Genomic DNA, 26634 nt, shown 5'->3' with positions numbered 1-26634 from the left:
AATTATAGATGCCCTGGCTCCCAGGAGGGAGGCCCAGGAAGTGAAGGGGTGCTGCGGGTATGCCAATGGAGCTCCTTGCCCTGAAAGTCCTTTATTTTGGGGGAGCCTCTCTCCTAGTGAGCCCCCTTCCCCTGACCTCTGTGGCTTGCAAGGACCAAGGACAAAGGAGAGGGACAAAGTCTAGGCACCTGCTGCGGTGATGCTCCTCTGGCAGACATAGGCTGAGCCGAAGAGTGAGCACAGGCAGCAGCCACAGGCACACCCTGCCCGGTGACTCCCCTTCCATTTCCGCGGCCCCTGCAAACCCCATCCCAACCCCGAGAGAGGCAGGAGGGGCCAGAGACTAGAAGTGGATGCTCAGGGTTGGAGGAATGGACGGAGGGAGGAAATGGACACCCGGGGTCTCCTGGGAAGGCCCCTGGGATGCTAGGGTATGGAAAACCCACTCTTTCCTCAAGGGGAGCAGGGCTGAGACATCCAGCATCCTGTTAGGGAGCAGCACCCACAAAACTTGCCTCGGGCAGCAAGGCCTGAGCCCAGTCACACGGCTGTCCGAGGTGAGTGTTCAGCAAACCGGATGCTGGCACGAGACCTCAGGACGGGCTGCAGGAAACCGTCCGAACCACTGATGTGAAATCGGCTTTAGTGTGCACAAAGCAACCTCACATTCGTGAGAGAGGAAGGAGGGCGGGAGGAGAGGACACGTTGGGCAGGGAAGGAGAGCGGGAGGAGGGGGCAGCGGGCAGCGAGGGGCAGGGTCCCTTGCCGCTGGGAGTCAGGGCAGTGGTGGAGGCAGGCTCTTGCTTCATCAGATGGTCCTCCTCGGGCCCCCATCCTTCGCTGCCTCCAGTTCCAGGGTCCTGTTCACTCCCCCGCAGAGCGCAGCCCTGGCCACCCTGCCCGGCTCCTTCAGATGCTGCCTGGGGGGCTGATGCGCGGGGCCTGTGCAGGGTGAGAAAGGTGTGGTTGCCTGGCCCTGGTGCTCCCTGACTCCCCAGTGTCCATTCACCATCCAGGGCAGCCTCCTGTGCCAGCCGCTGAGTGACGGGGCTCCTGGGGCTCGGCCCAGGCAGGGCTCAGGGCAGCAGCCACAGGCACACCCTGCCCGGTCCCTCCTGCTCCCCCCTCCCCCCCCCCCCCCCCCGCCCCTTGGCTGCCTGCAGCCCCAGGCAGTGTGAGCGGTGGGCCTGCCTCCCGGCTTGGCCAGGCCACAGATCACTTTTCTTTCTTTTCATGACAAACACAGTTTCCCACCAAAAGACCAGTGTGATCCAGTTCCTTGGGGACCAGGGTGAGGTTAGGGCTCCAGCTTTCTCAGGGACTTGCGAAATCTGAGACCTAAGCCACAGCCTGTGGCGACATGTCAGCCCCGTGTCAGAGGTTACGGGGAAGGACATGTAGAGAAGGCAGAGGAGAGGCTGCTGGTCTCCACCGAGGGCTGGGCCGGAGGGAAGTGCCCCTGAGCCAGCAGGCGCTGCTCCTTGAGGGATGGAGGCCGGAGGGAGGATGCCAGGGCAGGGCCACAGGCGTGGGTGCCAGGCTGGCCCAGCGCCTCAGTTCTGACATTTATACGCTGCCTGCCTGTGCGATGGGCAAGCTAGTTAACCTCTCGGTGACCGTGGGTGCGCTGTCTGTAAAATGGGGGCACAGTGATACCGCCTCGTGGGCTGTGTGCACTCGTGCAGAGCATTAGCTGGGAGCAGCATCGCCTCCCTATGAGGGGGAGGCGCGGAGGCTGATGCTCCGAGGGCGGAGGGCGGGCAGGCGGCTGGGAGGGCGGGCCAGCTTCAGCCTGCAGGGCGGGCAGGCAGAGGGGGACAGCTGGCACCTCTGGTGCCCGGGTCCCCCTCTCTGGGAGTGGAGGCTTCTCTGCCCCACGCCACACACCCACACTGGTATCTCACTCCTGATAAGAATGCTGAAGGCCTCCAGGCCCTCCCCTCCCCCTCAGGCCCTCTCCAGCCTTTCCCAGCCCGAAGCTCAGCAGCTGCAGTGGGGGTGGACACGGTGGGGGGGCCGTGCTCTGGCTCTGGTCAGCTGCCTGACCACTTCCCTCCCCTCCCAGTCCGGAGGCGAGAGGGGCACCACCTGGGGCCGGCAGTGGGCCAGCAGCTCCTGCCAGCGGAAGTAGGTCTGGGTAGCCAGGTCCCTGAGCTTGGTCTGGTGCATGGCCTGGGGGCTCTCCCGGATGTGGGCGCTGATGTGACGGTCCAGCTGCGTACACAGCAGCCGCAGCTCTTCCTGCAGAGGCACGTGGAGGGGCGGAAAGAGAGGAGAGGGACAGGGCAAGTGCTGGGGGTACATGTCCGTCACTCTAGAGAAGGCCCCATGGGATGCTGGGAGAAGACAGAGGCCTGCTCCCCACACACACCGCGCCCCCGCCCCCGCCCCCGCCCCCGCCTGCTGCGCTTCTTTCTCAGCCCTCTTTGCAGTTCCTGACAGCTGACTGAGGCCCAGCCTCGGGGAGACTCACCCAGCGGCCTGGAGTAAGGTCTTGGCAGCTGACCACCACCCCCGCCAGGCTCAGGAGGCTGTGACACAGGTAGCAGACCTGGAGGGCACAGGAGGGCAGCCCTGAGTCCCTCACCCAGTCCCCCAGTCCCCCTTCCAGGCCCAGCCAGGTTCCTGGGGGCGTCTTCAAGGAGCCGGGCCCCTCCAGGCTCCCCCTCCTTCCACCAGGCCCAGCTGCCCCCGCCCCGCCCAGGATCCAGCGAGATCGCCGCCTGCGAGGCCGTCCGCTCAGACCTCTGCGCTGCTCCTCACGGGCCCCCTGCTTCTGTGGGCACGACCCTGGGGGCCAGTCTCCTCACGGGGGCCTGGGGCCCATGGGTGCCTGCTCACCCTGGGGGAGCACCACTTGCTCAGACAGATGTGCAGCCTGTCCAGACACACAGACCTGCGGACATGACGAGGGGGCGAAGGGGCGGAGGCAGCGGGTGGCCATCTGCAGGGTCACCCACCAGCACATACCCTCGCCCTTGCCCTAGGCACTGAGGGGTGAAACCGGACACAGTGGTGTGATCCCAGGGCCTGCACTCTGAGTGCTCACTCATCTGCTGTGCAGGGGAAATGAGGTGCCAGGCACCCTAAGACCGGCGAGGCTCCGCTGTGGAGACCGTCTGCTCCTGGCACCCTGAGGTTCTGTCTGCGGATTCCTCCTGTATCTGAGACCGGGAGGGTGGCAGGAAATGACCCTGACCTGCAGATAACCGGCCCAAGGCTGAGCTGGAGGGAGAGGCGGCTCCAGAATGGAGCTCAGAACCAGCCCTGGGCTTCCCCTGCCATCACTTCCCCCAGAGCACTGGTGGGCAATCTCGCTAGTCAACAGAGCCAAATATCAACAGGACAAGGATTGGAATTTCTTCTGAGAGCCACATTTTTTAAACTTAAACTTCTCCTAACGCCACTTCTTCAAAGTAGACTCGCCCAGGCCGTGGTATTTTGTGGAAGAGCCGCACTCAAGGGGCCAAAGAGCCGCGTGTGGCTCGTCAGCTGCAGTTTGCTGACCACGGCCCTAGAGCACCAAGTGGTACCCAGAAATGGGGCAGCCTCTTTGCACAGACCGGAAGCCTCTTAGGGCAGAAGCCAGAATCATGTTTGAGGGCACCAGACTTGGCACCATGGAATAGTCTTCGTGAATTCAAACACCACAGCACAAGGCCTGACAGAGACCACCTGCCCTCCCCCAGCAGCACCTGCCCTGCACGGACCCAGCCTGTTCTTCAGCCCCGCAGCAAGGCCCGGGGGCTGACCCGGAGGCTGGCAGGCACAGAGATAGGCAGTGGGGGAAGCTAGGGGTGTGCCTGCAGGCAGTGCTGCGGGGGTCTCGCCTGGCCTCTCTGAGCCAGCTCCGACTGCAGGTCCTGCAGCTGCCAGTGCCTGAGTCCCAGCAGGCCCGCTCACAGGGCGCTAACTGGCTGGCAATGCCTGCTCCCCAGGGCTCCCTGTCCCCAGACTGGCGTGCCCTTTGGAGGGAGGGCCAGGCATCTGGAGCCCCTTCTGACCTCTGCAGTCCAGCCAAGCTGCTCATCACCACCCTCCCCCACCTGGACATAAGGCAGGCTCAGTTCTGTGTGCTGGCCACTGCACTTGGACTAAACACAGCCACAACCTTAGACATCAGGGAAGAACGACCTGCAGGAGCCTGAATTCCAGCCTCCCCAGCGAGCACAGGAGAAGGGGCTTCTCGGTTTCCGGGGGGATTGGGGGGGTGGTGGTGGTGTGCAGCTCCGAAGGTTCAGGGAGGAAGTGACTAAGCTACAGCAGGGAACAGCAGATCTGTGGTGAGGTTGGCTATGGGGCCGGCGGGCAGGCTGATTACAGCACCAGACAGAGCAGGGGCTGATTCAGGGAAACAGAGGCAGGCACCAGGGGAGGAAGCTGGCTGGGGTGAAGCAAGGGGGGGAGGGCGCCCTGAGGAGCGGCTGGTGGCAGGGTTCTGGGCAGGGCACTGGGGAGAGGCAGGCTGGCCTGAGTCCCTCTGGCTCTGGTATGCTCACTGTTTTGAGCTACAGGCAACTGTAGCCTCAGGCTCAAGAGAAACTGCTGCCTCTCCTTTTAACGACCTGGAACATTTGAATGAGGGCCTTGCAGAATGTGACCTCTAGAAAGGTCAAAAGAGACAGGGCAAATATCTATTTGCTGAATGCCTGTGCTTCTGGCCATCATCCTGCAATGGCCGTGGAAGGCCCGCGGACACGACCTCCGGCTCAGCACCTCCATCCTCAGCCCCTCTGTCCCGAACCTCGACTCTCCTGTGCCTGTGGGGTTCCCGCACGGACGTACGTGCTAAATTTGTTATTTTCTCGTAAGTCTGCCTCAGGCCTCTGATTATTAGGCCGCCGGAGGCACCTGAGGGAGGAGGGAAGTTTGCTCCTCCCTGACGGGGGGCAGGTGGACACCCCGGAAGCGGGGACATCAGTGCAATGGCTCTGAGAAAGGGTTAAAGGACATCCTCATTTTTTTTTTTCTTTTTAAGATTATTTCTCTACAATGTGTATATTTTACTCATATGATCAAAGTACAATAAAAGTTTTCAAAAACTAATTTTAAATAAGACAGTGCCAATTAGCACTGACTAGGCCTGGCTGGGTTTGGGATGAGTATGACCTGTAAAGGAGCAGAGCTCACTTCCGTGGCTCAGTGGCTGACCGCCTATGAACTAGGAGGTCCCGGTCAGGGCACTTGTCTGGGTTGCGTGCAGGAGACAGCCAATCAATGATTCTCATCAATGATGTTTCAATCTCTCTCTCCTCCCTTCCTCTCTGAAATCAATAAACAAATTAAAATAAAATAAAATAAAATAAAATAGCCCCTCCATGAGAGCCCTGAGCTCGCAGAGGGTGAGGGTGAGACGCCAAAGACAAGGGTCAGGGGCACTGGTCTGAGGCTGCGGAGGGGCCGTGGCTGAGGGGGTGCGAGAGCCAGGGAGGCGGGCAGAGAGGAGAGGAAGCTTTGTTCTCAGCCCTTTCACTCAGCTGCCCCTTAGCCCTGAGCGGGGGCAGTGGGTCTGCCCTCTGCCCAAAGCTCAGTGAGGTCCGTGCTGTGCGCAGCGAGCCTGGGCTAGGAGGAACCTGCCGCCAGCGCAACGGTCCCCGGCCCAGGCGCCTGCAGAAGGACGAGGAGATGGCGTGGAGGGCGTGGGCCCAGGATCTGAGGGATGCCCTGCGGGGAGTCTGTGAGGAGGGATTTATTTCTTTTTTTTACTTTATTATTTTTAAAAAATATATTTTATTGATTTTTTACAGAGAGGAAGAGAGAGGGATAGAGAGTTAGAAACATCGATGAGAGAGAATCACCGATCAGCTGCCTCTTGCACACCCCCTACTGGGAATGTGCCCGCAACCGACGTACATGCCCTTGACTGGAATTGAACCGGGACCTTTCAGTCCACAGGCCGACGCTCTATCCACTGAACCAAACCGGTTTCGGCAGGAGGGATTTATTGAGGGAAAAAAAGGACTACTTGCATGTAAAATCCACAACTTCCTTCTTCTGCTCTTTCCCATGACTGAGCTGGAAAACGTTTGTGAATGAGTTTTGGGGGTGGGGGTGGGGGTGGGAGTGTAACAGGAAGAAGAAAAGCCCCACTAACCACATTCTATTTTATCAGCAGACTTTCCGAAGCGGAGGAATTGCTCCTGCCCGGGAGAGGGGCTGGTTTGAGGGCGATGCCTGGAGTTGGGGTTCAGTGACGGGGGCCCTGTAAGGAAGACCTTGACCCCACTTAAGGGGATAGTAAAGGTGCTGAACCAAGGGTCCTTACAACTTTGATTAAGTTTAATTCTAAATCCTAGCACTAGAAATCCTCTCTCTCTCTCTCTAAATACATATACCTCTCAGAGACCTATCATTTTCTCCAATAATCGGCAGCCCCCAGGCAGCAGAAGCCAGAGCCTGGGCTAAAGATAACATCTCCACCTAAATTATACTTCAGCTCCCGAACCCCGGAATAGAAAGGCCCCTTGGCTCCTTTCCATGATCAGACAGTGGATGCTGTCTCAGGCTCCACTGTCCCCAGACCCGGGGAAACGACTCCCCTGACCCACCAGCGATCAGCTCCCAGCACCACCCACACCCTGAGCCAGGTTTTAGGTGTTGCCAAACATAATCTGCACCCTACACACCATCGGGTGTCAGAGCTCCCTGCTTCCCGATGGGGCATTCACTATGAAACTTCCTTCCCTTTTGTGGGGGTCCAGAACGAATTACCCCAAGATCTGCTCTTGTGGTATGCAGACTATTTGGAGCTAAAGGCAACTTTAGCCGCAGGCTGACGAGCAATTTCTGCTTTCCACCTGTAACCGCCTGAAAGAATGAGCTCGAGGCCTTACCCACTTCAGCAATAATCCTTTCAATCCACTTATACGGCAGGGCAAACTTTTACTTACTAAACATCTGCTCTTCCTTTTTTTGTTAATTCTCATCCAAGAATATTTTCCCCCGTGATATTTTTACCTAGAGTAGAAGGGAGGTGGGCGGAGGGGGAGGGGAAGGGGGAGGGGAAGGGGGAGGAGGAGGGAGAGGGAGGGGGAGGGAGAGGGAGGGGGAGGGGGAGGGGGAGAGGAAGAGGGAGAAAGCATACATCCCAGGTGCCCAATTGGGGATAGGGATCTAACCGGCAACCCAGGTACGTGCCCTTGACCAGGCATCAAACTTGTGACCCTTCAGTACGTGGGCCAACGCTCTAGCCACTGACACACCAGCCAGGACACACATCCTGCAACAAGCCTGAGAAGCTTCCACAGCAGGTTGTATACCCCTGTCTCTGAACCTCTCCTGCGAGTGGGGTCTCATACACGTGTGTTAAATCTGGCTAGTTCCTCTCAAGTCTATTTAATCATTCGACCAGCCGGAAGCTGTGCACGGAGTTCAGAGGAACGTTCGCCCACTCCACTTCCAGCTGCAGGACTCAAACACCGGGTCCCCGAACAGGCCCCTGTGGGAATCCTGATGGCTAGCCTGTGTGGCAGTGCTTTTGGGGAAAAGGCTTCATATGTACAGAGGACACGCCCAGACCACGTCCAGCCGCCACGCCCCAGGCCCGAGGCCTGCAGCCTCAGCGCTGAGAGGTAAGAGGCACCGGGCACGCCTCCCAGAAAAGCCGGCGTCAGGGGCTCAGAGGAGGCTGGACCGGAGTCTCCGGCCTCCGACAGTCCCACGGTGGCCCGAGCGCCAGCCAGCCGAGGCGAGAGCCAGCGTGCCCAGGACACCAAGCAGACAGCCAGGTGTGAGGCTGCGGTTCCTGCTCCAGTCGCCGTGACCAGTTCCTGAACTTAGCAAGCCCATTCCTGTCCTGGCTGGCACCAGACCTGGGCTCTGATTTCCTTCAAGTCGCAGGAGATGGGGGCTGGGCAGAGGCACACGCTGCTGGTCGCCACCAAAGCCCCTGCCGCTCCCATTTCCTACGCAGCTGGAGGCGTGGTGCCCGAGGCCGCCAAGCCCTGAAGGCCTGGGGGTGGGGCGGGCTGAAGTGTGACCGGAGGGGGTGGGGGGAGGGCTGTACCTGTCCAGTCTTCAGGAACTTGTCTGAAAGACGGGACCCCACCTTCCAGGCTGCCCAACCCCCCCGGCACACACACGCACACACACGCACACACACAGGCACACACACGCGCGCACACACGCACACACACACACTGGGTGTGAGCTGGAGGCTGGGAAGCCCCCATGGGAAACGGGCCCGGGAAACCTCCGTCAACAGCTCGGAGAGGCAGCGTCTGAGGGTGCGGAACGGGATGTGCCTGAACCCCTTGTGGACACGATGGGCCGCCCCGGCTGCCGGCCAGGCCTGCGCTTTCGCTTCCTGGGTCTCTTCCCGGAGCCGGCGGGCTTTCTGAGAAGTGCGTGCAGATGCCTCCCTCCTGGCTCTGGACCCTTAAAGGCCCAGGCCCTGGGAGGCGGCCCTGGGAGGGGACGAGGGCAGAGACAGGAGACAGCCTGCGGGGCTTTCACCCCACCAGGGCCGCGGGGCCCTCTGCAGCCTTGCGTCACACAGGGAGGGGGGGCCGTTTCCCAGGAACTCCGTCCTTCACAGAATTCCCCTCCAGCCGTGCCAAGGAAGCGGGCTGTGGCAGGAGCATTTGTGCTAAAAAGGGGCCGAAAGGAGGAGGGAGAGATCTCCTGGGAAGCCACTGGCTCTGCCTAGAACATGGTTTTCCCCACCTCAGGTCATGGCCAGGAATCCAGGCTTCACTAACCGGCCCTTCTCCAGCAGCCAGGCGGCTGGCAGGAGGATCCTAAAGGAGCCGTTCGCCGGGCCCAGGCAGCTGCGGTGGGCGGGGTGGGGGTGGGGGTGGGGGTGGGGCTGAGGCTGACCCAGGAACATCTGCTGGGGAGGATCAATGGACACCCAGGAAGTGCCCTCTGGGACCTAGGGGGTCCAGGCTCCTGCTCAAAAAGTCGGCCCCGAATGCTTACTGGTGTCAGGGTTCCTGCCTGGGACCCCAGAGCAGCCTCCTCTGGCGTTGCCGCTCCGGCTCCCTGGCTCTGGGTGGTCGCTGTGCCGGGGGCCTGCATTCGGCCACACCTGGCCGGGCTGCTCTCAGCCTGACTAGAGGGGCTGCCGTCCAGCCCCGCCACGGCCGGGCGCTGTCATGGCGGTCCTCTCGGGGTCTGTTCCACGGGAGGCATTTGGACGCAGGCACAGGTGCTGAAGGTCAATGCTAATCCGGCCTGGGCATGACTGACGCTGCCCTGTCTACGGCCGTGGGACATTCCAAGCCCAAGGCTAGAGCTGGGTCCTGGAGAGTTATTTTTCTTTTCCTTCTTTCTGTTCTCTAAAATGAAATTTAAACCTACAGCCCCACTTCCCACTGCCCTGACCGGGGGCGGGGGGGGGGGGGGGGGGGGGGGGAGAGACGACTCAGACCTGGACACTGAGCTTGGAGAGATCCCCTGACTGCGTGACCACCTCCAGTGAAGGTTCGATCTGTGCTTTTGCCTTAAGCCGGACAAGCTCTGAGGGTGTGTGAGTGTGTGAGTGTGTGTGTGTGTGTGTGTGTGTGTGTGTGTGTGTGAGTGTGTGTGTGTGTGTGTGTGTGCGCACCCCTGTGGTCCCCCTTCAGAGAGAACCAGGCCCTACTGCTGGCACAGCAAGGGCCCAGGGGCCTGCTGGAGGCTGTGTAGGGAGAGGCTGTGTAGGGAGAGGCCGGAGCCTGAGCCCCCAGGGCACACTCAGTCCTCCCTCCCCCTGGCGGGAAGGACAACAATAATTAGTGGTGAGTAATCCTGACCAGGGCTACTGGCAGGCCCCAGGCCAAGGGCCTCAGCCCATGAGAAAGCCTGCCCACAAAAACAAGACGAGAGGGGATGCGTTTTTTCAGGGGGACCTCGTCTGGACCTGCCACGGAATGTGGCCTCTGCTGTCACCTCTAGGAGGCTGCCTCTTCCCGACCCCGCAGCCAACCACAGACAGGCTCCTGGTCCAAGTCACGCCCTTGACCTTGGCTTGGACCGTCGTGAAAGCGGCAAGCCAGAGGGCTGTGCCCAAAGGAAAGCTAAGTTTGGAGCGGACTCCTGGCCAGGACAAGCCATCGGTCATAAGTCCTAGAGAGCAGGAAATGACGAGGCCCGGAGCGGTCACTAGGAAATGAGAAGAGGTGACACACCCCTTCCCAGGCAGGGTCCCTGCAGGCGCAGGAGAGGCCAGGGCCGCCGCTGGCAGGGCCTGCCATACTCCGGGGCCCGTGGGCTGGACACGCACCTCTCAATGAAAGTGCCCGCTCGGAGCTGGGGCGGGTCTGAGCCCAGAGATGAGGCACTTGAGGGGACTGATGGGAGACAGGCTGGCGGCATCTCCAGGAGAAGGACCGGCTCAGCTGCGGGGACGGCGCCTGGAGAGTGCCCCAGCCCGCTGGGCGGAGGCTGGACGGACCGCGGAGGCCCTGAGCCTCTGGAGCCCGTCTGCGTCCGTCCACGCCTCAGCCCTGAGGACGGAGCTCACGCAGGAGAGCAGCTTTTCCTAGCTCTGTCTCGCCCTGGGCGGCCCTGGCCTCGGCTCCTTGAGGGCTGGGGCCCGGTGTGGTGCGGGGAGGGGCGGGGGAGAGATGGAGTTGGGACGAGGGCAGGAAGGCTGAGGGCTTCTGTTGCTGGGACCAGCTGTAGGGAGGTTATCTGAGCGCCTGACCCACTGCTCTTCTGCCCGCGGGAGGAGGGTGGGGCTGTAGGCAAAGCCTTGCTAGAGCCCTCCCACCAGCCCAGCCTTCCTTCCCGGCTCCCTGCTGGCCCTGGGGGCTGGGGAGATGACAGGCGGGTTGGCTGGCTCTTCCTGCTTCTCCAGCTAGAACTAGAGACCCTGATGTGGACAGGACACCCAGCTCTGCGGTCTGCCCAAGAGGGACAGGTTCTCCACGCCCCATTGGAGAGTCCACGCATCAGTACGTGGGCGCCTTGCTGAGGAGCCCGAGAGCAGCGGGCATGGCGCAGCATCCTCGGGGGCTGGAGAGGCCTCCCAGGCAGCGCCTCCTCCAGAGCAATGGCTCCTGCCTTCTCTTTCCCCTCTGGCTCCTGGCAGGCACAGGCCTCCTCTTCCCTCCCAAGGATAAAACGCGGGACCATGCCCGTGGCTGAGCCTGGGAGGATGCCATGGACGTGTAAGGTTCCCAGGTGCCCAGATTCTGTCCCTCCCTTTGTCAGCGTCCCAGCCTCCTGCTCTCCTGACGCTAAGGGAGACACGGCCCAGGCTGGCCTAGCCCTGTGCACCTGGCTCTGGGACTGGTTTAGAGATGAGCACATGACCTTGGCCAATCCCCCGAGACTAAGCTCTGGGACTCTCCGGTCAGGAGCTGGGCCCGAAGCCTTTCTTCCTCCCTCGCCGGGGCTGACGAGGGCCGGGTGAGAGTGTGGAGGGGCCAGCTGCAGCGGGAGAGCCTGCTGGGAGGCAGAGCCGTGAGGTCCAGGGAGCAGCGTCCAGGCCTCACCACACTGCCCAGCCCCGGCCCAGCTGGAGGGCTCTCCAGATCTGCCAGGCTGTGTTTGAGGTTCTGTCGCTACGAAGTCCCGGCAAAGACAGGGCGAAGGGCGGAAAGGCAGCGAGCAGAGAGGTGGCGAGAAGGCACGGCTGCCTGGCAGCTGCTCCTGCGGACAGAACGGCGGGTGGGGCCCCGGCCGGCCTGGACCTCGGCTGGGCGGTGCTGCTGAGTAAGCTGCTTACGCGTAGCACTCAGAAGGCGCTGCCCTGGCCCTGGCCGGCATGGCCCAGTTGGCTGGAGCATCGTCCGTGTACCAAAAGGTGGTGGATTCGACTCCTGATCAGGGCACACGCCTGGGTTTTCGGTTTGATCCCTGGTTGGAGTGTGGGTGGGAGGCAACCAATCGATGCTTCTCTCACATTGATGTTTCTTTCCTTCTCTCCCTCTCAGTTCTTCTCTCTCTAAAATCAGTAGAGACATGTTTGTTTGTTTGTTTTTACTATATTGATTTCAGAGAGGAATGGAGAGGGAGAGAGAGAGAAACATCAATGATGGGAGAGAATCACTGATTGACTGCCTCTTGCACACTCCCGAATGGGGAGCGAGCCTGAAACCTGGGCATGTGCCCTTGGCTGGCATCCCATCCAGGACCCTTCAGTCCGGGACCCTTCTATCCACTGAGCCACACCAGCCAGGGCGAGGCATATTTATTTTTTAATCAGGCACTGCCCCTCCACCTACTGGCTCAGGCCCGGGTGGGTGGGCTGGGCGCAGGGGGTGGGAAGGGTCCCTCCGCTTCCCGCTGTCCAGCCTCCAGCAAGCCCTGGGGCCCTTGCTGTGCCCAGTGAAGGGGCTTGTTCCCTCTGAAGAAGGATCCACTGGGGGTGCAGCTGAGACAGACTCAACGTGACGCCGTTTTGGTGATGAAGCCACAGGGTGAGTGAACAGCTGTAACCGCGGGATCCAGGACGGGGGACAGGCCGCCCTGCCAGGCGGAGCAGGAGCAGGAGCAGAGCCTCAGGCCTGCCAGGGGGTGCTGGGAGGACAGGCTGCCTGGATGTGACCCCGGGGGAGCACGTGGACAAAGGGCAGCTGAGGAGCAGGGGTGGCCGGGCAGGGATGACGGACAGGCATGAGGGCCGCTCTTTCCTGAGCAGGAACGGGAGGAAGGTGATCGGAGTAGCCCAGCAGGACTTGCAGGATAAAGAGGCTGGGAAGGCGCTAGGTCAGGAGAGAGGAGTCACAAGCTTGGGGCAAGGACTGTGCCAGGGGGCCCGGGGCCTGGGGTGGGGCGGGCAGAGAGCAGGACTGAATGCCAGCTGCGTGGAGAAGCCCACCTGCTGCCCGCCAAGCTCTGCCCCTTCAAGCCCTGCAGAGTGGCCAGGCCCGGGCTGCATGGCTTCGGACGCTCAGGAGGCTGCTCTGAGGAGGCTCGGCGGCCACTGAGGGCACGTGAAGCGCGCGGATGCCCTGCAGGGTCAGCTCTCCAAAGGCCAGCGCTGGCGCTGACTCCCAAACATGTCCGAGGCTCCTCGCTGGGGAGGAAGGAAGAAGACCCGCCAGCAACAGCCTGGGAAGGGACTCCCGACTCCGGAACGTCTGCTTCCTGCTCCTCGGGCCCAGCCAGTTCCCCATCCCTCCTACCCGTGGCTCTCCCCGCGGCGCAGGGAAAGAGGGAGTCACCTGCCAGAAGGCGCAGTGTGAGGAGAAGGGACAGCTCCAGCCCCCGGTCCTCCGGGGTGACAGGCGCCAGGCGCAGGCCGGCTCCCAGCCCCGGAGCGCTGTCCCATGCTGCTGGGAGCCGGGGGAGTGCGGCAGGCACACAGCCGCCTGGGGCCGGCCCCCTCCCTGCCCTTCCCTGCCCTTCCCAGAGCCGCCAAGTCACTCCAGGTGCTCTTGGCAGCAGGCCAGACACAGGGACAGGCCTGCCGCCATCCCAGCAGCAGAAGCAAAAGCAGTAAAACTTGTTCGTCAGCTCCAGTGCGCAGGGCGCACCACGAAGATGTGTGCAAAGAGATGTGCAGGAGAGCGTGCACACAGACAGGCGCAGCAGGCCAGCGCCCTCCGCGGTGGACACACGGGGACCCCAGGGGTAAGAGCATCAGAGGCCGAGAGGCCCAAGGGGTGGTCCGCTGGGAGCACACCCGCCTCCAACCACCAGCTCTGCACCAGCCCTTCTCCCACAGGCACGGCACCGGGCTGCCTGCAGGCCATAAGCACCGAGAGGAAGCGGGGCGGGGGCGGGGGGGGGGGGGGGGGGGGGGGAGCCACCTGTGGCCGGCCGGCTCCATCCGGAGTGTGGCCTCCACCAGAACCTCAAGCTGTCTGTCCCACAAGCACACCATCGGCTCCGGAGGATGAGGCCAGAGGCTGACAGACAGGCGAGGCGGCTCCCGGCGCCTGGGGTAGACCGCGGGACTTCCCCTTTGCGGACCTTCCTTTTCTTCCACAGCCAGAGACCTCTACTTCCTCCAAGCTCCCAAAAGTACCAAACTGGGGAGAACTCCCCGCCAGGGAGACCCTGAGGGAAGTGCAGGAGGCACAGCAGACTCGGAGGCTCAGCAAGGCCGGTAGCCTCAGGAAAAGGGGGGCCGAGACTCTGAGGTCGGCCGGGACACAGCCGGACAAAAGCTGTGCTAAACCTGCTGGCTCAGGCGGCCTTACAAACTCACGGGACCTGAACAACCACACAGATGGTTTGATCATCAAAATTCCTGCCTGAGAGGGTCCCGTCCAGGCCCGAGGCTTGAGTAAAAAGTCAGTCTTTACCTCAGTGAGCCTGCCTAGCATCTTTTTGCATGGACAAGATAACGTGCCTTTGAAATGTCAGCGCAATCTTTTTTCAGAGCCCTCACAAACCCAGAGTGAACTCCCGTTATCTTAACCCGGCATGCCCTCTCTGTGCGGTAAATGCCACCCTCCTGCACCACATGCAGAAGGAGTACCTGTCAGGGGTGGAGCATCGACCTAGGAACCAGGAGGTCATGGTTCGATTCCTGATCAGGGCACATGCCTGGGCTGTGGGCTTGATCCCCAGTAGGGGAAGTGCAAGAGGCAGTTGATAATGATTTTCTCTCATCCATTGATGTTTCTACCTCTCTCTCACTCTCCCTTTCTCTCTGAAATCAATAATATATATATATATATAAAGAAGTATGTGTTTTACTTTATCCAATGTCCGAGATCCCCACCCCCACTCTGCTCTCTCCTGCCTCCCTAATCTACCAATGGGTTTCATGAAGAAGGGACTCTCCGGTCGGGAGCTGGGCCCGAAGCCCCTCTTCCTCCCTGGCCGGGAGGCTTACTTCTCCTCCTTTGACTCTAATGTATAAAATAAGCTGCAAAACTGCCATTTTCAGGAGCATTTTTTTCAATCAAATTCATTAAAAATTATCTACAGGTTTGGACATCTCTTACATCGACAATGGTTTACATGCGGCAACAATAAAACAAAAAGCTGCAGATCCCTGGCTGTGGGCTGGAAGGCTCAGCGGGTAGCTTCCCGGAGACGGTGGCCGCTTGAGTGCAGTTACCTGCATTCCTCTGCCAGGGCTGAACCTCACGGAGCCCAGGGGCCGGTCTCTCGCAAACTGGTGCCCCTGGGTCAGAGGGGAGACCTGGAGGCCAACTCTCGCAGTTCGCTCCTGCATTAAGACATCCTTTCCCCCTCTCGTACCCCAAACCTCATGCTGACCTCTGACCCTGCCCCCCTCTGGCAGAGCCCCTCTCAAACCAGGCAAGCACAGGGCCTACACCAGCCGCAAAAGGCAGGGAAACTTGAATTTAGAGAGAGGAAGGGGCAGGGAGAGGGAGAGAAACATCGATTGGCTACCTCCTACATATACCCGACCAGGGATCAAACCAGCAGCCTGGGCACCAGCAACCTTTCACCAACCGAGTCACACCAGCCAAGGCGAAAATCAAACCTTAGTATCTGTGCAAGGGAAATTCACGGAAACATAAGAATTACAGCACTACAAATGGCACACATCCCTCAGTAAGGCAAACTGAGGTGTATATGTCCTTTTGGACTAAGGAGAGGAGGTAGTCAATTCACAGGCAGTTGAGAAGGATCAAACTTTTGGCAGATACATGCCCGCCTGCCCCCACAACAGTGGGTGCCGAGGGGAGCCTCGGAGTCAGATGTTCTTGGACCCGCCTAGCTGGTTCCCTGTTCTGAAGCAGGTTTTTCTCTCTGAATCTCCAGCAGGAAAGGGGGAGCGGCAAACTCTTCCTGAGTTTATTGGGCTTCAATTGTTTTCTGTGCAAAATAGTCTGACCCACACGCCACAAGGGGCTGGGCGACCGTTCCTGCCGCTCACGGAGGACGCCCAGCCCGCTGAGCCACAGCAGCCAGGGCTGGGCGACCATTTCTTGTCCAAAAGCACCTGAAAATGCGCCAGTATTCTAGGGCCGTCAGGAAGCTGGGCCCCTCTGCTCCGCAGCTGTGAGCGGCGGGCCCGGCTCCCGCTCCGCGGAGACTGTGCTGCGGCAGGCTCTCCGGGTGGTGCTGGGTGGTTAGCGTCACTGGCTGATAATCACACACAATGTCCTCTGATTGGCTCCTCACGATTGACCCTCGTGGAGCCCAGCGTCCCGTCCCACAGGCTACAGGCCCCTGCAGCTCTCATGACACCAGGACTTTGGAGGCAAGGGGGCCGCATGAGGGACTGGTCAGAGGGTCGGAGGGCGCGCAGAGGGAGCAGGTCTGAGGCCCTCCAGAACGGAGTTCAGAGAGGAGAGGAATTGAAGTTGCTTCATTCATTCACTCATCTAGAGCCAACCACACCACACGATGCTGGGACACCCAGGCTGTGCCCAGCTAAGAACAGTAAAGGGAGAACGGCAAAGCCACCAGATCAGCCAGGACAGGGAAGCCATGCCCCGGGCACAGAGCACTGCTCCCAGCCGGGAGAGGAGGCTGTGCCCAGGCCCCGGGCAGAGAGAGGAGGGGGGAAGCGGGCCGGAGCCTGGCAGAGTGTCTGAAGGCTGGGAGGGCTGTGGCCACACGGTCTCTCCAGGGCAGGAAATCGCCCAGACAGGAGCGAGCAGGCCTGAGGGAGAGGCCCCTGGGCGGGGAAAGGGCCGTCCCCTTTCAACCTCGCTCTGGCCTCGGTTTCCCCGCGCCTCTAGGAGAGAGAAGCAGGCCTTTGAGCTCCGGGATGAAAGCTCAGCCGCCGACCACCACTCCCGTAAAACAGGGCGGGTGACGCCTCCTCTCTTTTCGGCGGGTGAGTAGCTGATCATCTTTGAAGATGAAACGTGTTGGGGCCTAATGAGGAGCCAGCGGCCGGGGAGGGGGCTGGGCTGCCGGAGCCCCGTCACCAGCCCCACCGGCCCCACCGGCCCCACCACGTGCTCCAGGTCAGAGCAGAGCCGGCCCAGGGGTCAGGACACCTCACCTTCTGTGTCTCCGCTGTGCCTCCAGCCAGCCTGGCCCGCCCCTCCCGCCCCTCTCAGACAGGACGGAGGCCGGGGCTGGTGCCTTCCTCTGCAGAGGCACCGGGAGCCCCGGCCTCTGTGCCCTGGCCAGCACACGCCGCACTCCGCCTGGTGTGGGGCCTCTCCGCTTCCAGGCCAAACGGGGCACGTCCTATAGCCGGCCAGGGCACGCTCCACGCCTCCATATGCGGGAGAGCCGTCTTCAAAACAAAGGGTGCCCTCGCCCATGCGTGCGGTCACGGGAGGGCCCCAAGGTGCCTGGAGTCGCACTCTCCACGTGGTGGACAGACAGCGCTCCCTTACTCTCCCCCTCCTCTGCCCTTTCCTTCCGTCTCCAGCCCAGCCTGCGGCTCTCACCACTGCCTGCTCAGAGACCACCCGGGCTCACCCCACACTCCCCTCGCCTGGGAGCCCGCTCCCACGTGCCAGGAAGGAGCTGGCACCGGAGAGGGACGCTGGGCGCTCCCAGGCGGAGGCCGCCCCTCGGGCACGCCGGGCGGGGCTAAGACAGCTTCCTCCACGCCCGGAGGAGCGTGCGCGGCTCCGGCTCCTAATGGTCGGTTTGTGCTCATTAAGTCGTTAATTTGTTTATCTGATCTGCAGAATGATGCCCAAAGGTGAGACTTCTGATGCCAGCCCCCAGGAGCCTCTGGGCTCGCTTCCGAACCAGGAGGGCGCCGGCCTGCTCCTCACCGGCTCCCGGGCCCCACACCGCCCGCTGCCCACCGCCCTGTGGCCTTCACCCGGCCCGGCCTCGCTTCCCGAACCTCCGGAGCGCGCTGCAGGGACCCGGGCAGCGTCGGGAGGGGCGACGGGAGGACTCAGGTCAACGACAACCACGCAGACGGGACGGAGCTCACCGGGCGCCGCCCTCGGAGGACAGGGGCCGGCACGTCTGGACGCCCGGCGCCTCCTCCGTGTCCCTCCCCCTCCTCCCTCGGCAGCAGGGCCGCCTGCGTCCTCCCTGCCGGCGCTGCGGGGCTCCCGGTGCCCGTGGCTACACCCAGGCCAGGCCTGCAGCAGACCCGGGCCCGCGCCTGTGCTCGCAGCGCCCAGCGTGGGCCGGGCAGGGCAGGACCACAGGCGAAGGTGGGGCTGCCTCACCCGCCCCCTCCGCTGGTTGGGCGAGGGGGGGCCGTGTGGGGCTCACCTGGTAGTCTCGCTCAGCACTGCCCGTCGGCCGCTGCTCCTGGCGGGGTGGCGAGGCCTCGGAGTCCAGGAGCTGCCCGAGGGCTGCCGGCCTCATGAGGCTCAGGAGCCGGCCGAGCACCACCAGCTGCGGAGGAGAGGCCGTGTCAGTGGGCGGCTGCTGCCTGCCGCCTCGCTGGCACTGCGGCCGAGAGTGGGTCCTGGGGCCAGAACACCGGCTTCCGGAGCCTGGGCCCACCGCGCACTCGCGCTCTGTACAGTGGGGGAGTGCACCTTCCTGAGCAGGAGGGCACACAGTCACCCAGCCTGGCACCGGCGGGCCCTCGGAGGGCGAGCAGGGAGGAAGAGCTGGGGCGCTGGAGGCCGCACCCCGCTGTAGCCAGCAGCACTCTTGGCTTAACGCACAGCCAGCAGCGACGGTCCCCGCTGCCACCAGGAAGGCCCTGGCTGAGCTGCTCTGGCCCACTGGCCCACGTCCCTCTTTCCATTCAATGTGTCCCTGTGGGGCCTGAGCGAGGGCTCGGGGAAGGGGACAAGCTGTACCCCCCCCCCAGGAACAGTGGTCCACGGGTCACCCGTGCTGCCTGTGTCCCATCCTCTCTCCCCGCTTTTCCTCCCAGAGGATTTTAAAGCAAATCTAAACACCGTATTATTTACCCACAAAGACTTCTAACAGACAAGGGCACGGGTCCCTCCCAATAGAATCATACCGTATTTTTCGGACCATAAGACGCTCCGGACCACAAGATGCACCAGTTTTTAGAGAAGGGAAATGAAGAAAAAAAGATTCTGAAACAAATAGTGTCCTAAAATATTTTATGTGCATTAAAACCCAACATCACAGTCATAAACACATGTAATCAACCCTGTAAAGTAAACAGCAGCATTTAGAACCATTTTAGAGCCGGGCAAGCACACAGAGACCACACAGAGCCGGGCAAGTAAAAAAACTTTTTTTTAAAAGTATATGTGTAGGCTATATTTGGACCATAAGATGCAGGGACTTTTTCCCCCACTTCTGGGAGAAAAAAAGTGCGTCTTATGGTCCGAAAAATACGGTAATACCATTCTCTTGCCCAATAAAATCACCAGGATGAATTCCTTATGATCTAACATCTGTGTCTCCAGTACATCCTCCTGGAGCTGTTTAAGGGAATGGGGATTCCCCACAAGGCCCACAGCTTGCATTGGGCTGAAATGTCACTTAATCTGCTAGCTCTCCCCACTCCCCCTTTAACTGACCATCGTCTCTGAACAAACGGGCAGTGTTCCCCACCCTGTGGTCCACACCAGTCCAGGTGTCTGCAGCAAGCAATCCTTCCCCAGCCCTGCACCTGGCGCGGGCAGCCTCCGTGGGCCGGAGCTAACTGTGGCGGGCAGGCGGGCTCCGCCCGGGCCTCTGCGGCCACGTGCTGCCTGGAGCTGGAGGTGCAGAACGGGGAGCCGCGGGGGGTGGGAGTTCTCAGAGGCACCGTCTCTTCAGATGTAGCCGGTCAGGGCGGCCGAAAGGGCAAGGACTTGAGCCCCGAGCCCAGCCCCTGCTTGAGCCTAGCCTGCCCAGCGCACCTGGCTTCCTCCCTCTCGCCCTCAGCCACCTGCTCGGCGCCCAGCAGCTGTGGGCCTAGCCCACAGAGCAGCTGGGCTGAGGGCGAGGAGTCAGGCCTGGGAAGCCCGGGCTCTGGGCTTAGTGTCGGGTCCTCAGGAGGGCAGAGAGGAGGCGGGGAGAGAGGGAGGGGGGAAGGTCCTGGGTGAAGAGCGACACCCTCAGTGTGCCTCTTGCTCGGTCCCTGGAGCCTGGGGAGAGGCCCCAGGGCAGCGCTGCCTGCTCAGGCGCACAACAGCACCGGGCGCCCAGGGGCGCTCTCCGCCTCACCCCAGCGGGCCCTCCCAGCCAGGGAGCCTGGGGCAGGGCGGAGGAACACACGCAGAGCTCAGCCCCTACCCCCTCGCCCCACCCCCACCCCACTCAGCACACCAGCCTCCACCTTCTGATTGCTTATCCCCTGTGGTTCCAGCTCAGCTGGCCCACCTCTCTCCAGGATAAGGACTTGTTTGGCCTGCATCTCCCCACCTGGCCCCGTTTCTGGGGGCCGGCTCCCTAACACTCAGCCCCGGAGGGCAGACACCTCTGGGCCAGAAGCAAACGCTCAGTCTGGGGCAGAGGCGGCAGGCCAGTTCCAGTGCGGGCGGGGCCACAAAGCCCGTCGCTCCTGCCTCAACAGGACTGCTGCCCTCCTGCCCGAAGGAGAAGGCCAGGATCTCACCTGCGGGCGATGCGCGGGGGCCCAGCTGCTTCCGGGAGCCTGTGCGAGTGGTCCTTCCGACCAGACACTGCAACTGCCCTCCCCTCCTTCCAGCCCAGCTCCAGGCCCACTGGCTGGTGAGGCCCACCCAGCTCCCTGCAACCTGCATCCTCCCGCCCTCACCACCCATTCGCCAGTCCTGACTGTGCCCTGCCTCATTTCCTCGGAACCTGTCACCTGCTAACATGCTGTGCAATGCACTTTCTATTTTATCTGTTCCCCCTCCCTTACCAGAGTGTGAGCCCCATGAGGGCACTGTCCCAGAGTCTAGCGCAGAGCCTGGCACGTGGTACGTGTATAACCACATCGTTAAATGAACCAAAGGGCCGGGCAGGGCTGCAGCTAGTTCCCCTCGAACAGGCAAACCCCACCCCCTTGACGTCAGCAATCCGAAGCCCATGTTTTTCACACTCCAAACTGGAAGACCTGACTTGACCAAGGAGGCTGCTGTGTGGTAAGAGGCGGCCTCCACCGGTTCCACCCGGGCTCCCTGTCTCCGCTGCCTCTCCCCCGGCCGGCCGGACAGCCGTGGAGCCCTCTCGCCGCCTCCTCTCACGCCCCAGGCCACCGCTGTCCTCGGGGAGTACACCTGGAATCTGACCACTGCTCACAACCTCTGGCACCTCCTCCCCAGGCCGAACAGCCAGCTCAAACCATGGTTACTGCCATCACCTCCTTCTTCCACACCCCCAACAGTCAACTTCAAGATTGGGCACATTCTATAAACCAATCATCTCCCTCTTCCTCCCCATGGACCTCCACTTTGGCCTGGAGGTGCGCGGGGCTTGAGTCCCCACTCGCCTCTCTGACTTCACCCTCAGCCTGCTCCACCCTCAGCCCGCTCCACCCTCAGCCCGCTCCACCCTCAGCCCTCTGCTCCAGCCACACCGGCCTCTGGCTTTTCTCCAGCCCAAGAGGCCTTTGCCTGCCCGAGTGCCTTTGCACTTGCTGTCCTCCTTCCCCCAAACCTGCTCGATTCCCTCGGGTCTGTGCTCAAATGTCCCTGTTCATCCTCATAGAGGAGCACCCTCCCACCACTCCTCCTCCTCCTCGGCTTCACTTTCCTCCTCAGCACGAACACAGCCTGGCGTGCCGAGTACGTGCTTCTTCCCTGATCCCCCTGAACCATGAGTTTCACGAGGGAGGGACTGAGTGTGCTCAGGGCTGTGTCTGCAGTGACCTGAGAGCACACTGACACCTGAGGCCGAAACCCCGCTGCTTCTGGGATAGTCCAGGAGGCAGCTGGACCCTGAGGCTCTCCTGGAAAACGCACGCTTTGGGGTAGTTGCGTGCTGACCGCCTACAGAAGTCCTGATCCACACCTTCAGTTGTCCAGCACCTGCTCCTGCTCCCAGGCCGCAGCCCGCAGCCTGACTTGGGGAGCCAAGCAATGCAGGCAGCAGACACTTCAGCCAGCAGTGCTCCGAGGACTTCTGCACAGCACTTGTCCCAGCTCGCTCCTCCACATCAGCCCTCAGCCCGTGCACCCCCATTTCTAGGGAATCGGTTGATGAGGTTCACCAAGCACTTGTGCATTAAGGAGGACAAGGAAGGGATGGCCCTTGTCCTCTGACCTGCCACTCAGGACTAAAGCTCAAGGGACCAGCAGGCACCTGCAGCCGGAAGTGGCAGGTGTGGATCGGGCTGACCCCACAGTGTGAGCCAAGGAGGGGCTGGGGAAGCACAGATGGCTCATGCGGGTCAAGGGCAGGACTCTGGGCTCCAATCCCAGATCCACGGCTTTGCTGCTGAGTGATCCCGAGAAGTTCCCTAACTCACCTGCCTCGGTTTCCCCATCTGTAAAAGACGGGCGATGAACCGATCCTTACACTGGGGCTGCTGTGAGAAAGAGGCAAGCTTAAGATGGCCCCTGGGACACGGTCCTGGTGGGAGGTGATGGGGGGAAAAGGAAGGCGTGTCAGCGCACAGAGCTGTGTGTGGAGGCGGCTGAGAGGAATAGGAAGGAGAAGTCAGAGGAGAAGTCGGGAGGGAGCAGGGGGCTGAGTGTGGGCAGCTGTGGGCTGAAATGGCTCTTTGAAGGTGTGTTTCACGAGGATCCGTCTGACTAGCCAGACTGGAAAGGGGAGTGCCTGCAGCCGGCACCAGGAGGAGGCCGTGGCAGCGGGGCTGGCTCCGAGATGGGGAAACACACGGAGGCCGTGGGCAAGCCTGAGCTGGTCCTGCCTCCCCAGCCACCAGGCGTCTGGCACGGCCTGGCACAGCTGTGCTGCCCGCTGCAGACTCCTCTGGCAGCACAAGCACGGGCCAGCCTCCAGGGTTGGCTCAGGACACCGCTAGGAGCCTGCTCACTGCTCCGCCCCTGCTCACACCCTCTCTGGAGGGTGGCTCCCCTGCAGAGCCTGCAGGCCTTCCGCCATACACTGGCTCTCCTCAAGAAAATCCAAGCAAAACAGCACTGGCCGGTGTGGATCAGTGGTTAGACTGTCTGCTGTGGGTTCAGTTCTGATAAAGGACATGTACCTCGGTTGCAGGCATGATCCTCAGCCCTGGTCAGGGCCTGTGCGGGAGGCAATCTACATGTCTCTCTCACATCGATATTTCTCTCTGTCTCTCCTCCTCCCTTTCTATATCTCCCACTCTCTCTAAAAACCAATGGGAAAATATCCATTAACAACAACAAAAAGCAAAAAACACCCAAACCTTGAACTGATGCTGACATTGGAGTTGCCTCTGACTTTTTAGTCACTGCCAAATGCTACCCCGACCGGCCCCCCACCGCACGCAGGCAGTCCTGCTCTCCTTGACCTTGACTCTGCTGGCACTGCTCTGTTCTCCGTGGGGCTCGGTGACCTCTCTAAAGCCCTCTGGGATCATGCAGTCTCATCCCCAACCGTCCCTGCTGCATCTCTGCCCGCCCTGCCCCTGCCCCTTGGTGCTCCCACCACACTGTCTGGTCCCTCTGCTCCCCACAGAGGTGTCCCGTCATCAGCTGTCACTTCTGTGAAGTGACCCCTGTTCAGGCCACTCCCTCACCCAACCTCCCAAGGTCTCTGTCTGGAGAACATTCCCCTGCACATGTACCAGCAACTCACTGCCACAAGTGTACCCACAGTGTGCAACCGCAGTGTGTACCCGCAGTGTGTATCCGCAGTGTGCACCTGCAGTGTACATCACAGCATGCACCCACAGCATGCACCCGCAGTGTGCACCCGCAGTGTACATCACAGTGTACACCCACAGTGTGCACCTATAGTATATCCACATTATATTAATACACCCAGTGTGTATCCACAGTGTGAACCCCAGTGAACACCTACAGAGTGCACCCTCAGTGTACACCCAGTGTGCACCCACAGCATGCACCCATAGTGTGCACCCACAGTGTACACCCACAGTGTGCATGTATAGTATATCCACATTATATACCCAGTGTGCATCCCAGTGTACAACCGCAGTGCATACCTGCAGTGTGCATCCACAGTCTGAACACCAGTATACACCCGCAGTGTGCACCCACAGTGTATACCCACAGTGTGCACCCACAGTATGCACCCACAGTGTGAACTCACAGTGTGAACCCATAGAGTACACCCAGTGTGCACCCACAGTGTACACCCACAGTATGCATCCACAGTGTACACCTACAGTGTGCACCCACAGTGTGAACCCACAGTGTGAACCCATATTGTACACCCAGTGTGCACCCACAGTGTGCTCCCAAAGTGTACACCCACAGTGTGCATCCATAGTGTACACCCAGTGTACACCCAAAGCATGCACCCACAGTGTACACCGACAGCGTGCACCCATAGCATGCACCCGCAGCGTGCACCCGCAGCGTGCACCCACAGTGTGCTCTTGCAGTGTGCATGCATAGTGTATACCCACAGTGTACACTTGCAGTATACACCCACAGTATACACCCACAGTGTGCACCCACAGTGTGCACTTGCAGTGTGCATGCACAGTGTATACCCACAGTGTGCACCCACAGTGTGCACCCACAGTGTGCACTTGCAGTGTGCATGCACAGTGTATACCCACAAGTGTGAACCCACAGTGTGCACCCGCAGTGTGCACCCACAAGTGTGTGCTGAGCTCTTTTGTGGCCAGCACTGTGCTAGGCACCAAAGGGCAGCAGGAAGCAGCAGCCATTTGGTCTGTGTGCTACTGTGTGTGTACATGTGTGTGTACATAAAGGAGCTGCTGGGGTGTGTGCATGTGTATAGACCCTGAACGAACATGAAAATATCAGAAGGTGAACCCAGGAGTAATTGAAAGACAGGGTGACGGTGCCAGGGTACTTGGGTTCGGTGGTCCAGAAAGACCTCTTCAGCCAGAATTGGAATGATAAGAAGCTCCAGCTGCACTAAGTCCTGGGGCAGCGGTCGGCAAACTGCGGCTCTTTGACCCCTTGAGTGTGGCTCTTCCACAAAATACCACGGGCTAGGTGAGTCTATTTTAAAGAAGTGGCATTAGAAGAAGTTTAAGTTTAAAAACTTTGGCTCTCAAAAGAAATTTCCATCGTTGTGCTCTTGGTATTTGGCTCTGTTGACTAATAGAGTTTGCTGACCACTTTCCTATGGGAAGAGCTTCTAAGGCAAAGGGGACAGCTAAGGCAAAAGCCAAGCGGGGCCTGCTCTGACAAGCCAACCCTGGGCCCCGTGCTGAGCTCTGTCCCTGCAAGGCAAGCTCAGCACACCGTCCGCCCTGCCCGGATGTGCCGGAACAGCCTCTGCACTCGGTAAGGGGTTGCCCCTCAGTGGGCGGGCCTGTCCTGCCTGTCTCCCAGCTGCGCCGGAGGCTGGGCTGTCCACGCACTCTGGGTGCGCAGGGCTCTTGGGAGGGTGAGCGCCTTCTCAGCCTCCCTGCCACACAGCCCGGCTGGCTCGGGCCCAGCTGCCCAGGGGCCCTCAGGGATGTTCTCTGAGCTGCAAGGAGGTGGTATCAGCTTTTTGGAGAGCAGAGGACAAGACTGCCTCCCACTGCCCTCAGGATGCCTGACGCTGGCACAGAGGTCACTGAAAGGGAGCAGTTTCAGGTGCATAGCATTTGTTTTCCACGTATAAAGAGTGACAGAAGGGCCCTGGCGGGTGTGTGCAGGAGGCGGCTGATGGGTGTTGTTCTTGCTCTCTCCCTCTCTGCTCCTCTCTCTCTAAAAAGTGGAACAGACATACACACACACACACCTTCTTTAAAAAAATAAAACAAAATGGCATCACAGGGGCGGCAGGAGGAGGGTGGGGAGTAGTGTTTACAGGTGGCTTCTGTTTGGGAAGATGGCTGGTGGGGACAGCCTCACGGCACCCTGAATGTACTTACGGCCACCGAACTGGACACTTTAAAATGGCTAAAAGTGGTAAGTTTATATTATCTAAAATTTACCACAATTTTAACTAAAAGTAATACACACTCCCTGCTCCCCACTCCAGCACACAGCAAGCAGGCTTACACAAGTAACTGCCCAATGCGGGAATGTGAGTAAAACATTCAAATAACCGTTGGGAAAAGCGCGGGCAGCCGGCCAAGGGGAGAGCTGTTGGCTCGCCCACAGGCTTCCCAGGCCGGGCAGACACACCTGGCAGAGCCGCACTCACCTGGGCCTCCTCTTTCCAGAGCAGCGGTGCCTCCTGCTGGCCCAGCATCTGGGCAATGACCACGAGGCTCAGCTGGCTGCGGAGCTGCCTGTGGGAGGAGGGAGGGAGCAGTCAGACAGGAGCCGTGCGGACATCCATGGAGGGGGGGAGGGGGGCCGGACACCCACCGCAGAGAGAGGGACAAGGGAGAGCTGCTCTGTCTGGAGTATGTGGGTTTTCTCATTTATTTATTTTAGAAGTAATCAGCCACCCATGATGGGAAAGTTAAAAAATAAGCAAACAGAAAAATTAAAGCAAGTGGTAATTTCGGAGGCTAGCACAGAGTTTTCCTCCTGTAGGTTCTCTTGCTCTGTGCTCACACTTACTGTGGACGCGCACACAGGGCGTGGCCAATCCCTTGCTCAGGCCTCGCCTGTTCCCGCCTCTCAGCCCGCGCAGGGCCTGGGCAGGCAGCCTCCTGGCGCAGCAGCCACAGTTGTTGTTGGTCACTCAGCACCCAGTGCCTTTCCCTGGGGGAGCCCCCTCCCCGCCAGCCAGAACCTGGGCTCCCAGGTGGGCGACTGGGCAGGCCTGGCCCAACACAGTCCCCGGGGCCGAGCCGCTGGGCGGGCGGGGGTCGTGGCCGACTGACAGCGGAGCGTGTGCCTTGCCAGCAGGGCCGCTGTTTGGCAGAGGCGATCCCACAGCGGCTGGTGCCTCTGCCTCCCTGTGGGCGTGCCTGAAGGAAGCGGCAGACCGGATGGAGCGAGCCCTGACGGCACCCAGCACCGC

General features: G+C 60.8%; 1 protein-coding gene across 1 annotated transcript; it reads right to left on the bottom strand.

Annotated features, from left to right (window-relative positions):
- Positions 1 to 26566, bottom strand: LOC123650993 (protein FAM178B-like). Its single transcript, XM_045587253.1, has 6 exons — positions 26229 to 26566; positions 25864 to 25951; positions 18004 to 18129; positions 2474 to 2551; positions 2089 to 2241; positions 1 to 942 (listed from the first exon to the last, which is right to left on the bottom strand). Exons 2-6 carry the CDS (start codon positions 25909 to 25911, stop codon positions 910 to 912), a joined length of 438 nt encoding a protein of 145 aa, XP_045443209.1. The 5' UTR covers positions 25912 to 25951; positions 26229 to 26566; the 3' UTR covers positions 1 to 909.
- Between the last annotated feature and the right edge of the window lie 68 nt (positions 26567 to 26634).

The sequence above is a fragment of the Pipistrellus kuhlii genome, unplaced genomic scaffold (assembly GCF_014108245.1).
Source record: "Pipistrellus kuhlii isolate mPipKuh1 unplaced genomic scaffold, mPipKuh1.p scaffold_m20_p_27, whole genome shotgun sequence".
NCBI classification, from domain to species: domain Eukaryota; kingdom Metazoa; phylum Chordata; class Mammalia; order Chiroptera; family Vespertilionidae; genus Pipistrellus; species Pipistrellus kuhlii.
The sequence above is the reverse complement of the archived record's forward strand: the minus strand, read 5'-3'. Positions and strand labels throughout refer to the sequence as shown.

What these genes read in the sequence shown, in the direction of transcription:
- LOC123650993 (XM_045587253.1), bottom strand. Translation starts at nt 25,911, where the DNA reads ATGCTGGGCCAGCAGGAGGCACCGCTGCTCTGGAAAGAGGAGGCCCAG. An exon ending in TCTGGAAAGAGGAGGCCCAG is followed by an intron (nt 18,130 to 25,863) that starts GTGAGTGCGGCT and finishes TCTCCTCCGCAG; the next exon opens with CTGGTGGTGCTCGGCCGGCT. An exon ending in ACCTTACTCCAGGCCGCTGG is followed by an intron (nt 2,242 to 2,473) that starts GTGAGTCTCCCC and finishes GTGCCTCTGCAG; the next exon opens with GAAGAGCTGCGGCTGCTGTG.